Here is a 13,198-nt window from a genome sequence, read left to right on the forward strand (position 1 = left end):
ATGTAATAGTCTCAGAAAACCATACATTTTTCTACTCAATACTCATTTGAGGAGTCCAATGTACAGACTACTGTTGTAGCACGGGGCATTACTTGCACATATACTGTACTTGTATGAACGTACTAAAAGGATAAAGCTCAAGTATCAAAATACCTGTGACTGGGCTTTGAATAACAGGGGGATTATCCATGTCTTTCATGAATTTCTGGGTCATTTTCTCCAACTCTTCTACCTCCTTCATGGTGAGAGGTACACCAGAGTTTGAATCCTAAAAAAAATAACAGGTATCAATAGCAGTTTGGGCCAATTGTTGTTGTCTTTTGTTTAAATAATTGTCTAAAACAACTTGTACTTTATCTGAGAAAGTACATATTATTACAATATAAATCCTAGATGGGTAATGTAAAGTAGCATATGAGACTTACACAAAAAATGTGACTTTGAACAAATCAGAAAATGTAGCAATCATTTTGTCATTTAAAAAATAAACCACAGCTAATTAAAATTTAATTCAGCCTAGTTTCCCCATTAGATTGCAAAACCCGTTGCTACCTCTTTTTATCCTCTTAGAAAGTTCTATTTTTACTTTACTGCTGTATTTATAGTAGCATTAATGCATTTGTATTTTTTGTTTTGTCTGATAACCAAAATATTTCATATAATGCTAACAATCATTAAATAACATTACAGGTATATAGAAATAAAGAATAATAAATGAAAAAATGCAACATGCAAACAACATATTAAGGCTTCAACACATTTTAGTTAAATATGGTGATCACCATCAAAAACTACACATACATATATGAGTAAATTCAGAGTATACTTGTAAAGCAGAAGTACACATATGGGAAAATAAAAAAATTAAACTAATATTGGAAAAAAAAAGTTAAAACAGCAGAAGGCTGTAATATTGACAACATTTCAGATTTTAGTAATAATGTAAACCTTTAACTTAAATATACAATCGATATAGTAATCTCCTCGCCCAAAAGCGATAGATGTTTATATTGCTTTATATTAAGTTTACAAATAAGCACAACAAACTAATATAGCTTTTAAAGCCGGATGACAGTTTAAGAGTCTAAAGTTAAAGCAAATCAAATTAAACTTTCTTAACCTAAATAAATTAATAGTATATTCACCTTTTGGCTTTTGCCTCCAATTGGTCTATTCTGAGTAGATGGTGCTAATCCTGTCTCCACCTTTCCTGAATCACCAGCAGTGTTTGGAGGATTAATACAAGTCTGGAAAGTATGTCCTGCTGAAGGTAATGATTGTGGGCCTTGAGAACCATGACTCACAGCTGGAGATGAGATCGATGGAGCTTGCTGAGGGTTACCAGAAAGAGGAGGAGGAGCATGTTTAATAACTGGGGGTGTGGTAAAACGAGCCTGGGAACCTGGGCCTGGATGGGATGCAGGAGCTTGCTTCACAACCGGAGGTGTGGTAAAACGAGCCTGACTATGGCCAATGTTGGACTGTGTGCTCTGATTGATAGGAGGTGTGTTAAACCGTGCTCTGGCCTCACTGGCAGCCTGAGCAGGTGAGAAACGATTTTGCACAGTGCCAACGCCAGCAGGTGGAGTCTCTGTAACACAAGTCTGTGCTGGCTTGGCCTGGCTTTGTCGAGCTTTGATTTCTGCTGCCCATGGTGGTGGGCTTGACTTGTCTAGAGGAATGTTAGCAACAGCAGGCTTTGGTGCAGTTGGTGGTGGGACAGCTGGCTTTGGGGAAAATTTGGGTACCGGCTTTCCAGGCTCTGCTGAAGAATTTCCAACTGTGGAATTTGGAGAAGAAAACTAGAACAAAAAAATATATATATCCATTAAAGCATTTCACATCACAATAATAAAAGTGCAAAGATCTGCCGGTTAAAATATACATTTTATGAACTGCCAAACTGCTTTAAGAACTATCTATACACATGTATTTTGCAAAGTCATTTTTAGTTTAAATTAAAACAGTAAGTATAACAGCTGTCAATATCTATTTGTACATTTATCTTGTTTAAGGAAAAAAAAGTCAAATGTTACCTTTAATGTTTTAATTTGACACAATCTAGAAGGTATGTTATGCTAATCTACTAATTTTATGGACAGTGATCCACTTGTGTTCTTTTACTTTGTATATTAAATTCCAAAACAGTATAAATCTATGAGTTACCAAGTACAATAGCATTGCTATTTAAGTGAGCAAACAATTAATTACAACCCATCTATCCAGCCACGGATAGAAGGCAAAAAAATAACCTTTGATGAAGTGTCAGTCCAAAACAAGACCCTTGTATAAACGTGCTATCATTGATTACAGTTTATAGCTTATAAATCCTTAATTTGAGAATAAACACCACACTCCTAACTTATTTCCAACCAACCAGAATTAAAATATCATTCAATCAGCAAAATGTAAAGATGATTAAACTTTTGTGAATGATTAAACTATAAGCCTATTAAAAATTTTTTTTTTTTTGAGCAATGCAATGGGTTTCTTAAAAACCACAAAAGAAAAGTGGCCAATATTAGTAATAAATTAAGCATCACCCATTCTACATCACAGACATTTGGCATCAAAACAATGACAGCCCAAACAAATTTGTGTTTTTGCTTTCAGTAGCCTACATTGGTTAATGTGGACTGACAAAACTGATTTTTATTTTTTTTTAAAGCAACTTTATCTTATTGGAGTTACCGTGACACCAGTCCATCACAGTAAGCATATAGCTTACTGTATGTTAACATTTTCGCTAGCATTTATTTATACTTCTGTTGCAGATAAACATTGAAAATGTGATAAAGAAACAACTAAATAGCCTGTCTAACAAAAAACAATTGAAACATAAATGTCTTTGGAATACCTTTAAAAAGGAATTATATGCTGGAAAATAGGAATACTTATGCACATCAATTAAAAAAATTGTTAAAACAAGCTCTGAAAAATGGGAATACCAGTTTGCCAGAGTTCCCTTTAAGTCTCAGGTGGTAGCAAGCACATACAGCAGAAAAACATAACTGAAAAGTTCCAAATCTAATTATCAGTTTTACATTTCTCACAAAGCTGTCATCAGGTTGAAAAAAAAGGAGACATAAACCAAATGCCCTATTTGCGAAAAAAAAAAAAAAAGATGTTAACCCCATGGCTCCTATTATAGTCATTTTAATTAATCACCTGTCTTCTGTACAGTTGTTTATTTCACATCCACAAAATTCTTTGTACCATGCAGCATAATGTAAAACAGTCCCAGATGAGCCACTGGGTTCACATTCAAAGGCTCCTTGTGGTCACAATTAGCATTAGTTGCACAAAACAAAAGCACCTTGTGATTCACATGAAGACAATCAGTATTATTCAATCTGTTCAACAATTGGTGCAGTAATAGTAACTAATGAAAAAAAAAAAATAAAAATATATATATATATATATATATAGTAGCGATATATACACAGAGTATATAAACTGCTCAAAAAAATTAAAGGAACACTTTGAAAACACATCAGATCTCAATGGGAAAAAGAAATCCTCCTGGATTTCTATACTGATATAGACTGGGTAATGTGTTAGGAACGAAAGGATGCCACATCGTTTGATGGAAATGAAAATGATCAACCTACAGAGCCCTGAATTCAAAGACGCCCAAAAATCAGAGTGAAAAATTATGTGCCAGGCTAGTCCATTTTGCCAAAATTTAATTGCAGCAACTCAAAATTGTACGCAGCACTTTGTATGGCCCCTGTGTTCTTGTATACATGCCTGACAACATCGGTGCATGCTTCTAATGAGATGACAGATGGTGTTGTGGGGGATCTCCTCCCAGATCTGGACCAGGGCATCACTGAGCTCCTGGACAGTCTGAAGTGCAACCTGGTGGCATTGGATGGACCAAAACATAATGTCCCAGAGTTGTTCTATTGGATTTAGGTCAGGAAAGTGTGGTGGCCAGTCAATGGTATCAATTCCTTCATCCTCCAGGAACTGCCTGCATACTCTCACCACATGAGGCCAGGAATTGTCGTGCACCAGGAGCCACTGTACCAGCATAGGGTCTGACAATGGGTCCAAGGATTTCATCCTGATACCTAATGGCAGCCAAGGTGCCTTTGTCAAGCCTGTAGCGGTCTGTGTGACCCTCCATGGATATGCCTTCCCAGACAATCATTAACCCACCACCAAACTGCTCATGCTGAATGATGTTACAGGCAGCATAATGTTCTCCATGGCTTCTCCAGACCCTTTCACTTCTGTCACGTGCTCAGGGTGAACCTGCTCTCATCTGTAAAAAGCACAGGGCACCAGTGGTGCATCTGCCAATTCTGGTATTCTATGGCGAATGCCAATCGAGCTGCATGCTGCTGGGCAGTGAGCTCAGGGCCCATTAGAGGACATGGGGCCCTTGGGTCACCCTCATGAAGTCTTTCTGGTTGTTTGGTCAGAGACATTCACACCAGTGGCCTGCTGGAGGTCATTTTGTAGGGCTCTGGCAGTGCTCATCCTGTTCCTCCTTGCCCAAAGGAGCAGATACTGGTCCTGCTGATGGGTTATGAGCCTTCTCTCCTTAAGTCTCTACTTAAAGCTTCTTCCAGTATTTAACAAGTTGGAAGTCTGCACATTTTATTATTACAGAACATTTAAACACAGTGGATTTAATTTCCTTTTTTAACAGTAATAAGCAGAAAGTAACTCTGTGTCTAAGTGAAAATAGAACTCTGCAAAGTGGCCTAAATAAAATTATAAAACACAAAATAATGTATTGCATAAATATTCACCTTCTTTAATATTAAACATCCAAATCATCACTGGGGCTGCCAGAAGGTTTTGATCGATTGTAGTATAAAATGCACATCCCTTGCTTTTTTAAGGCAAAATTTACCAATACTAATTGGAAGGAAGTGCGCTAGAGTCAGTGTTTTCAAATCAAAACCAAGCTTTTTAGGTTGTTTTCACAAGCAGTATTTACTACCTGTTGCTCAACTCCTAAAATAAGAGAGAATGTTTATCTTCCTTAGTGAATGATACAAACTTTCTAATTACATTGTTCACATGCAAGCCATATCTTGTAAAAGAAATATTTATATAAAATGTCCATAAAAAGTAAGACTAGTATGAACTGTGACATACTTCAGTACCCTACGTCTCTTACTTGCTTACATGGGCTGCAGTGCAGAATCACTGCAAGATTACAGTATCTATCCTTCCATCCATCAATCCACCCATCTGTCTTAAGAAACAAATATTCAGGTACATGGCCCAGTAGAGCTGGAGCTTATTGCAACCACACTGGTCACAGAGCAGGGCCCATTCAGAAATAGTTCACCTGTTCATTATGGGGCACACACACAATAAGCAGCTCTGGTTTAACCCCTTATGCACTAAGAGATTTTTGGCATTATTGCGCCTAAACTACATGCCCAAAGTAAATAGCTATTACTCTGCTTATTTAATAAAGGAGCTGGCTGAACAGTACAACACTCCAAAATTTTAAAAGAAAAACCTTTGTTTACATCGATGCCAATTAAATATAAACACCAAAAAAAGTACATTTTTTATCAGCCCACCACAGTCTCTTATTCTGAGTGCGGTGGGTTTGCCGATTAGAGTGAAGCAAAGGTGATTATTGGCAGGATAAAACTATTGTACTCTGCAGTCTATCAGTGGAAGTGGGAATTATACTGTGAACAAGACACTAGCTGAAATGTTTTTTTCCCCACATGACACCTCAACATGAGCAACATGATACAGTGACACTTGATTGAGGTGAGGACATTTCATCCAAAATGAAACTGCGAGTGGCAGTCTGGGCAGATTCAATGACAAAATATCGAAGAGCAGTCCCCAGTAAAAGCTGGCATTGTGTGATTCAGTGACATTTGGTATCGGGGTTTGGGTTTCCACATCAAACTGTGAGCAGCAGCTTGGCAAAGCAAGATACAAACACATTCAATTGAAGAGATGTCCCCCCGTGAAAATTCACAAGGCCAGTGACTTTCAATCAAAAGGCTCCTTGTATGAAACTTTGAGCAAGTACACCAAGATCTTGAAACTGTAAGAGCACTGCTCAGAAAACTACTACAGGGAGAAAACGTAGCAGACAGTATCCGGATACGGTAACTGACCCATGACACTTGAACTGTAAAAGTGCACGTTACAATGCTTTAAAGTTATACTAAGCAGCACTTACAATTCAAGCATAGCATCAAATCAAGTCCATCAGCAAATGCATCATTCTAAAAGAGTCAAAACTGTGACTGAGGTTCTTTATACTGTATTACCATATCAATAGGAACTTTTCTTGGCCTTCCACAACCAGTTTTCTTTTTGTTGAAGGAGAAGAAATTTCCCTAGTACATGGCGTAAAGATCAGCTGTCACATAAGCAATATATTTTCTGTCTTTTATGCATGGCTGTGACATATAGTACAAGTGAACAATCATAAACAACTATACAATATTGAAAAGGTTTGAAACTCAGTTGTCAAATGGTAATAAGTCTTTCAGTGTACAGGTATGTGGTGTATGACATAGGTAGGAACTTTAATAAAAGTAGATTCATTCAGCTGTGCTGCACTGCTCACCTCTGCATTTATATCGGGTGTAAATTTATGCTAGTGTTGTTAGTTAGGGTCAGATCAGAAGGACAGGGAGAGCGTGAACATGAATGAGAGAATAAAAGTGAAAAAAGCTAACTTTTACAAGTAACATAAATTACACAAGATCTGTTCGTTTTCAAATAATATTGCATTAGTGCGATGATGTTTTCTGATTGGTACCATTCAGGTCATACAATGATTTCTTCAAAATGTCACATATATTTTTCCCCGGTGCTGCGCTGACAGCATGCACCAGAAGGTGTGAGCTTATTCAGTGGGAACAGGAACACACAGGTGGTCGGTTGCTTGTGCTATAACAATCTTGACCTGGCAGCAATCAACGCATATGTACTGTGCAAGGCATGTACGGGGTCCATTAAGAAAAGAAGAGCGCCCATGGCTCACCTTGCAGAGGAACATTCTCTCCTCTGCATGTCCTAGTGTCCTGTGAAGACTGGGCAAAATAAGGGGCAAAAAAAACCAAAACACGATCACTGATTACAAGCGCAAGAAAGTACGCAAATGAATATGACTAATATGAATAATGTTGCATTCGTGCCACAATGTTTTCCGAAATGTACTATACAGGTCATAAAATGAATAATTCCAAATATCATTACAACTATGTCTCTGTTGTTTTGTCAATGCGGCTTTGACATCATGGACCATAAGGCGCATACTAATTCAGCGCAAGCAGGAAAACTCAATAAAACTGAATAAAAAAAATCAAGTGACAATGAGATACAAATAAGGCAGATTTGCCAGCGTTTGTGTGTCAGTTTTTATCCATCCAGATCAGAGAATTTCCAGTTCGATTGTCTCAAAACACCACTGACATCTACAGTTATTCCCAGTTGCAGATAAAAAGTAACAGCATCAGATCCCTGGGGGGCGGCAGTATGTATCGTGATCGTGACTGACAGAATAAAAGTGAAAAAAAAAAAGGTAACTTTTACAAGTACTATAAATTTAATACAGTGGCTGTTATAGACGCAAATGAAATGTATGTGTTTATTGTATAATATTAACAATAAGAGCAACTCACTACTCAAAAACGTAAATATACGAGGCAGTTAGGATCGAACAAGGGGACTCTTGATTATAAGTCAGCAATTCTTACTGCTGCGCCACGGAAGCTATTGCGTCTCCCTTGAACCTTTTGTGAAAGTGTTTATTTGATCTTTGCACTTCAGGCTTTACACATTATATATTTTGTGTGTACAGTTTGCCATTTATTACTAAAATATGAAAAACGTTTCTGTTTTAACAATGTATTCACACAGATTATTGTAGAAACGAAACACACATGAAATGCATGTGTTCCAAATAACAATCTATTATTTCCATTCTAAAACTCCAGCACTTCACTCCCAGATACTGAAGGCTGGAACAGGGAGAACTTTGTGGCCATTCTGTGGCGGTAGGGGGATGGAATAGCAGGCTGCTTGCTACTTGTCTTGATTGCCACATTTACAAGACAAAAGATGCTGACAGAGAAGTGCGAAGAGATTTAAGGTTGGCCGGATTAACAAGTTTTTTTCGTAGGCTTTGGTAATTCTAGTGTTAGGCATCATTTCCTTCTTAGCTTCATTTATAAAAATGTATCTCAGGAACAAATGAGTGAGATTTAAATCATTTGACTTTTTTTGGTAAACAGACCCAAACAATTCTGCTCATCTACAAGGCTCACAATGCCACTCACTAAAATAAAAAGCTGTTATAACATGCACCATATGCACATAAAAACTGTATATTTTGTATCTACAATGCAATTCACAGAAGTACGAAAAAAAGATACACCCACATTGTCAGTTGTCATTACCATTGTTTCTTTAGTAGTTTAAAAACAAACAAGACAAGAAATAAATGACATTCATGTTCAAGCAACTGGTGCAAGACAAAAGTACAGATTAATGAGAATATAAAGAGATAATGTGGATGGCAAAAAGAAAACAAATTCCACTGAGACAAATCAAAGTGTTCATAAGTGACCATTATTGCACCTGCCTACATCACTTGATAACAAGTGTATGTATTCAACCTAGGATCTGAGTTCCCAGTTAAGCCTTTCTTTCTCTCCTTTTTTAAAAACAGTTGATTACAATAACACCTCCTAAAATTAAAGGAACACTTTTTCATTAGAGTATAGCATCAAGTTAATGAAACTTCTGGGATATTGACCTGGTCAGTTAAGTAGCAGAGGGGGTTGTTAATCAGTTTCTGGTGTTTTGGTGTTAATGAAATTAACAGCAGGTGCACTAGAGGGACATCAATGAGATGACCCCCAAAAGAAGAATGGTTTAACAGGTGGAGGCCACTGATTTTTTTCCCTCCTCATCTTTTTGATTGTTTTTTCACTAGTTTTGCATTTGGCTATGGTCAGTGTCACTACTGGTAGCATGAGGCGATACCTGGACCCTACAGAGGTTGCACAGGTAATCCAACTTCTTCGGGATGGCACATCAATACGTGCCATTGCCAGAAGGTTTGCTGTGTCTCCCTGCACAGCCTCAAGGGCATGGAGGAGATTCGAGGAGACAGGCAGTTACTCTAGGAGAGCTGGACAGGGCCATAAAAGGTCCTTAACCCATCAGCAGGACTGGAATCTGCTCCTTTGGGCAAGGAGGAACAGGATGAGCACTGCCAGATCCCTATAAAATGACCTCTAGCATGCCTCTGGTGTAAATGTCTGTGACAAAACAATCAGAAACAGACTTCATGAGGGTGACCAACGGGCCCGATGTCCTCTAGTGGGCACTGTGCTCACTGCCTGACACCGTGGAGCTCGACTGGCATTTGCCAAATAATACCAGAATTGGCAGGTCCACCACTGGTACCCTGTGCTTTTCACAGAGGAGAGCAGATTCACCCTTGGCACACGTGACAGACGTGAAAGGGTCTGGAAAAGCCATGGAGAACGTTATGCTGCCTGTAACATCATTTAGTATGGCCAGTTTGGTGGTGGGTCAGTGATGGTCTGGGGAAGCAGATCCATGGAGGGACACACAACGACTTTTACAAACTACACAACGGCACTTTGACTGCCATTAGGTATCGAGATGAAATCCTTGGACCCATTGTCAGACCCTATTCTGGTGCAGTGGGTCCTGGGTTCCTCCTGGTGCACGACAATGCCCAGCCTCATGTGACGAGAGTATGTAGGCACTTCCTGGAGGATGAAGGAATTGATACCATTGACTGGCCCCCACGCTCGCCTGACCTAAATCCAATAGAACACATCTGGGACATTATGTTTCAGTCCATCCGAAGCCTCTAGGTTGCACCTCAGACTGTCCAGGAGCTCAGTTATGCCCTGGTCCAGACCTGGGAGGAGATTCCCCAGGACACCATCTATCATCTCATTAGGAGCATGCCCCGACATTGTCAGGCATGCATACAAGCAACGTGGGGGCCATACAAACTACGGAGTATGATGCCTCATCATTTTTTCACTTTGATTTTCAAGGTGTCTTTGAATTCAGCCCTCTGTAGGTTGATAATTTTCATTTCCATCAAACGACGTGGCATCCTTTCATTCCTAACACATCACCCAGTCCATATCAGTATAGGGTGGTCCGGATCTAATTATGCAATTTTCATTACGCTATAACTTAAGTTTATTACATAGAAAATCACCCGAAAAATCCCGTACCATCGAGAAGTGTGTGAACTGGCCGAACTGCAATCGTCTCTGCATAAATCAAAGTTATCCAGACGATCTGGATCTACATAATTTGATCTGGACCACCCTGTATAGACATCCAGCATATTCTTTTTCCCCATTGAGATCTGAGGTGTTTTCAAAGTACTCCTTTAATTTTTTGAGCAATTTATATACTGCTTAACGAGTTTGTAAATTTTGTTAGTAAAATATTCCAATAAAGTTGCACCTTCTGGAAAAGATTTTATTTTCATCAATTAAAAAGATTTCTGCAGCACATTCTTACTTCAGATGCATGATTGCTCTTCTGCAACTTAAAAATTTCTGATATTAAAACTTTAGCGCCATCTAAGAGCTCAATACTGGAATGAAGCTAACAGCACACTGTCATATCAACTTTAAGGTTGAAATCTCTTCTAAAACCATAAGCTAACATAAGCAACCAAATAAATCTCACCTTGCCACGAAAAGGATCAAATTTTTCCATTTCTGATAGCATGCTGGTTAAGGAGTCAAGCTGTTTATCAAAGCTGGTCTGCTTCTGAAATGTCTTCTGGAATTAAAAAAAAATAATAATTGTATGAATATCACAAACAAATGTATTCACCTGGGCTTATTTTTTTTCTTTATTTAGATAATTTTACTTGGTATAAATTAATGTAATATCTAATGACATTTTTATAGAAGGGAATGAAGTTTCAGGAACAAAATAAAAAAGACAGGATCTCAAATGAAGTTAGCATATTCAATGATTGACTATATATATATATATATATATATATATATATATATATATATATATATATATATATATATATATATATATATATATATATATATATATAGTGTGATCCCGTTTTGTACCTGATGTTGCCAGGCAAGGGAATATTTTCAGGCATTAGGTGTTTATTTAGTCCTAGGTGGACTAAATGGGTTCAGTAAATGGATATATTAAATACAGGTCATCTATTGGTCAAAGCAAACATCCATTAACATAGTAAAATTAATTCAGAATTTTATTTTAAATATTTTCAAAACCTTCATTCAAAAATACAACACCAGACTTACATTACTTGGGTAGGTTATAAAAATTGTTATGTGATGTTGTTTAATAAAAAGTAACCAAACAGCTAATCTCAAAAACACTAGGAATTTAACGCTGGGAAGGTTTAAATGTACGCTTTGTGTATTTAACATCTTCCTATGAACCTATTTTTTCTGAGGTAAAATCTAATCATATGACCCTACTTTTAGAAGCCTCCAAAAAATACTGAGAGAACTAAATATTCTTTAATGTGCCATGTTTCAAAAACACCAGTCACCAGTACATGCAGCTCAAGTACACCCACTCACTATATTTGACCCTGCAGAGAAGTTATGCAACAGGCCTGCTTCATAACCTTACTGCCATCCACAATCAATTATTAAAAACTGAATATTTTTGCTTATTATTTTAGAACTGTCTGCCTGCTTACTCCTTTGACAGATAGAACTTTATTAATCCCAAGGGGAAAACTGGACTTAAAGAAGCACAATAAAAAAGTAAAAAAGCAAATAAATACTGCAATAAACAAATACAGTGTCAACAAGAATTACTAAAAAGAAATAAAACTTCTGATTTGACTAAAGGTAATATAAAGACATGTTGCTTCTCATTATCATGGTTCCACCCTAAGTACTTGAGCAGTGCACCAACTCCACATCCAGTCCCTGAATAGTGACCAGGTGGTCTGCCAAAAGTCAATAACCAGCTCCTTGCTTTTGCTGATGTCAAAATGGAGACAATTCTCTTTCCATCAAGAAATAAAGTTTCTCACCTGACTCCTACTGTTTGTCTCATCCTCCTTATCAATACAGCCTTATTAGTTCACAAGAGGATTCATATAGTCTAGGAATAAGCTCTTGGTGGTCTTCGTGCTGTGGAATGTAAAGGCTACTGATCTGAAGATGTGCCTGCCTTCTTTGGAACTGGAACAACACTGGATACATTTTTTATATTTTATTTGTGTATTTTATATTTTGTATGTATTTATGTATATATGTATCCTTTTGGGTTGCCATCAATGAAATTCTCAGTTCCAATTCTTCTGAGTATTGATTATTTCCAATCTTTTATATCTTCTTAGATATAGTTCCCATCACAAACTAATACTGTATAACAGAATTCCCCAAATTTTACCTTTGGAGTACACATCTTACATTTTGTAACTTCATTCAGCATTAACACCTCAAACTATGTGTTCCTCTAACATTTTCCACTAGCATACCTTGGGTTGGATCATTTTGCAGTAAGGATAAAGACTTTTTTAATATAGGATTTAAGTAGGATTAATTAATTTAAAGCGGACTTTCTTAAAAGAGTATGATAAAAACAAACAAAAAAAATAGAAATATCATGCTTCATCCTCAATTCACCCCTACTGTAAAGTTTCTGAGATCATGTGCATAAAGTATTTTTTATCAAAATGTAGACAAGAATCATTATGTACTAGGCTGACCCGCCTTTTAAGGCGACCGACTTTTAAGTTGACCACTTCTTAAGGCAATTCAATATGTAGATCAATTTGATATTTTATACAAACTCATTAATTTGGTTATATTGCATTTGAGCGGTATTACTTTAATACTCGTAGTTTGTTATTTTTGTGATGAAATTTAAACTTTTTTTCTATATTGAGGTCGCCCTTTTAAACCCCCCTGATATTTACTATGCGGTGAGGCATTTGTATTCCATCAACATTAATTATTTACAGAGACATAATTTTGCCTATTTTTCCAGCGCATCGCGCACAAAAGCAAGAGAACGATGAGAGCACCAGAACTCTGCTCACATCATGTCGCTTCGTACCGCAAGCTGCAAGTAATAAGTCTGTGATAAGCGGAATACCGCTACGCTTTCCACTCACGGGACGGAAGGACAATCCCGACCGCTTTTATATAGTAATAAAGAAGAA

The 13,198-nt window shown here is 37.3% G+C and overlaps 1 protein-coding gene across 3 annotated transcripts in view; it reads right to left on the reverse strand.

Annotated features, from left to right (window-relative positions):
- Positions 1 to 13,198, reverse strand: part of zyx (zyxin) — a 39,784-nt gene that overhangs the window by 3,869 nt on the left and 22,717 nt on the right. For all 3 annotated transcript variants that reach the window (XM_039763721.1, XM_039763722.1, XM_039763723.1), the window contains exons 4-6: positions 10,702 to 10,797; positions 1,146 to 1,802; positions 154 to 268 (exon numbers count right to left, since the gene is read on the reverse strand). In XM_039763721.1, the coding sequence (XP_039619655.1) occupies positions 154 to 268; positions 1,146 to 1,802; positions 10,702 to 10,797 (868 nt within the window). The remainder of the gene's footprint in view (positions 1 to 153; positions 269 to 1,145; positions 1,803 to 10,701; positions 10,798 to 13,198) is intronic.

This window comes from Polypterus senegalus, chromosome 9, assembly GCF_016835505.1.
Source record: "Polypterus senegalus isolate Bchr_013 chromosome 9, ASM1683550v1, whole genome shotgun sequence".
NCBI lineage: Eukaryota > Metazoa > Chordata > Cladistia > Polypteriformes > Polypteridae > Polypterus > Polypterus senegalus.